Here is a 2,506-nt window from a genome sequence, read left to right as displayed (position 1 = left end):
AAAAATTTAAATTTTATTAATTTAAAAAAAATTAAATATTTAAAATTATATATTAAATTTTTAATAATTTTATTTTATATTTATTTAAACCGGTTGAATTCTAATTAAATTCCGGTTAGACCTCCGAACTATTGAACAAATCTATCCGTTAATTCATTGACCAATTTAATTTTTGCAAACTTGATATCATACAAAATATGAAAATATCATTATAGTAACTTTAATAGAATATTTTTTATGTGTTCTTAAAATATGTTCTTAATAAAACACATATTATTACTTATATTAGCAATGACCTTTATAATACAATAATACATAAATTTCCAAATAATTTATTACTTTAAATTCTTAAATCATTCCTCTAAACGCTCACTATTTTAATACTTTAAAACTATATTACTGAGAACGTTACATATATCGGAAACAAAGGCAACTTGTTACTCGATATCCACCATTAAACAAGGTGAACTCTGATATTTACAATAATGTTATGTGCTTTTTTTTTTCAAAATTATTTCCTAACGATCTCACTGAATTTGAAACCTTTTCTTCACCTCCAACACAAAGTCAAAGACCTTGAATGGATCAGGAAGGGTTTTCGAAACACTCTCCCTCATGTTGCATCTTCTGACCCATTCCATGAACTTGGGACATTCTTCCTCCACACTAAATTTGCATAACTTCTCATAAGTGTAAAATCTGCATGTGATTGGTATCAATGCAATATCCAAAAGGGCAAAATGGTCACCTCCAAAATAAGGCTTTTCTCCAAGTTCATTTTCCAGCAGTTTCAAACACTCCACAAACTCTCTCTTTGCAGCATCTTGGTCTTCTCCCTTGTTAGCCCACAACTTCTTGCCACAGGTAGTTGTCTGCATTAACCAATTTTCACATCGAATAAATCTTTCTCATAACTGTCATAAAAATAAGAGTAAATTATGTTTTGGTTCCTTAAGTTTTGTTCAAATTTTAATTTTATCTTTAACACCTAAGACGTCCTAACATAATTTAACTGGTAAAATTATTTGATCCAATTAAAATTTTCAAAATCAATTGATTTATTTAAAATGATATCAAAAGATTTTATTTATCTTAATACTGAAAATTAAAATCAAACCATCACCTTAGTTTTCTACTTTAGAATGTATGATTCAAACTCTATATATAGTTTTAGCAATACTGTTTCATCAATTCATATACATATGACTTATTTAATAAGAGTAAGAAAGAATGCATGGTAACTAACCTTTTTGTCAAAGAAATCAATCCAAAACCTGGCTTTGGCTCTGTAGTACGGATCAGCAGAGAACAACTGCTGTTCTTGCTTCCAAACCTCATCAATGTATTCAAGAATGATGAGGGACTCACAAATGGGCTTGCCATTGTGAATGAGCACTGGAACTTTCTTGTAAATTGGATTTGACTCGAGGAGTAATTCACTCTTGTTTTTATCTTCAAATACATCTCTCTCTTCCTTGTATTGGAATTCAATTCCTTTCTCTAACAAGGCAATCTTCACCCTCATAACATAAGGGCTGGTCCAGAATCCCAAAAGAACTACCTCTTCCATTTTCTTATTTATTTTTTTTTTTGGTGCAGAGCAAATGAAGTAGAAGTACTAATTAAGTACACAGTTGTTTTAGTTGATTTTTTTTTATCATTTTATAGCACTACTATACATTGTGACAATAATGTTCATAAAGTATATGAGTAGTTGACAAGAAAACAATAATTTATATGTGATTGATACAGTTCACTGTTTTAGCTAATAATTAATGAGTTATGCTACGTGTACACTAAAATCAGGTACTAATATAAAATACATGCTAGAATATAAATACACATTGAAAATAAATTAAACTATATAAGTATTTATACACAAATATATTGGTGACTTATTTTAATGGCTAATTTTCGTGTACAAATAACATTTTTGATAATTAATTAACGAAAAATTTAAACACGAAGCCAGATTAAGACAGTATATAAATAAATACACTAAGCTTTCAATGTCCAAGCTAAGATAGTTTCCTAGCTTTTCTAGTCTGATCTCATCACCGACTAACTAATTGTTTACTTTCCCTTTGTTGAAGAAAAGTAGGATTCGAATTCTTCAAGGATTTAAAACTAATTGTTTTATAGTGCTCGATCATCAAGATCTAATACTCAATGTGACTAGATTTGTGAGAGCTCAAATTCAAATATAAAACCGATTCTGATAAATATAATATTAGAATCGAATGAATTCGCTTTGGCTCCAAAATCTATCTTAAAAGAGGATGATTATCTGATAATAATCTATCTCACACTTATAGTTAGACTATAAATTCGATCTATATAAAATTCGTAATATATAGTTATTAGTCGTTTCAAGTTTCAAGGCTCGTGAATTTGGGATAGTAGTAATACTTATTAGGCGTAAGCAGTGGACGTGAGTGTGTTAGAAGAAGAAGCAATAAGCAATTTATTATTATTATTATTATTATTATTATTATTATTATTATTA

General features: G+C 28.4%; 1 protein-coding gene across 1 annotated transcript; it reads right to left on the bottom strand.

Moving 5' to 3' along the window:
• Positions 1-356: 356 nt before the first annotated feature.
• Positions 357-1,621, bottom strand: LOC130941776 (probable glutathione S-transferase parC). The gene is made up of 2 exons (XM_057870366.1): positions 1,247-1,621; positions 357-872 (listed from the first exon to the last, which is right to left on the bottom strand). Exons 1-2 carry the CDS (start codon positions 1,568-1,570, stop codon positions 528-530), a joined length of 669 nt encoding a protein of 222 aa, XP_057726349.1. The 5' UTR covers positions 1,571-1,621; the 3' UTR covers positions 357-527.
• Between the last annotated feature and the right edge of the window lie 885 nt (positions 1,622-2,506).

This window comes from Arachis stenosperma, chromosome 7 (assembly GCF_014773155.1).
Source record: "Arachis stenosperma cultivar V10309 chromosome 7, arast.V10309.gnm1.PFL2, whole genome shotgun sequence".
NCBI lineage: Eukaryota > Viridiplantae > Streptophyta > Magnoliopsida > Fabales > Fabaceae > Arachis > Arachis stenosperma.
This window is presented reverse-complemented; position numbering and strand designations above follow the sequence as displayed.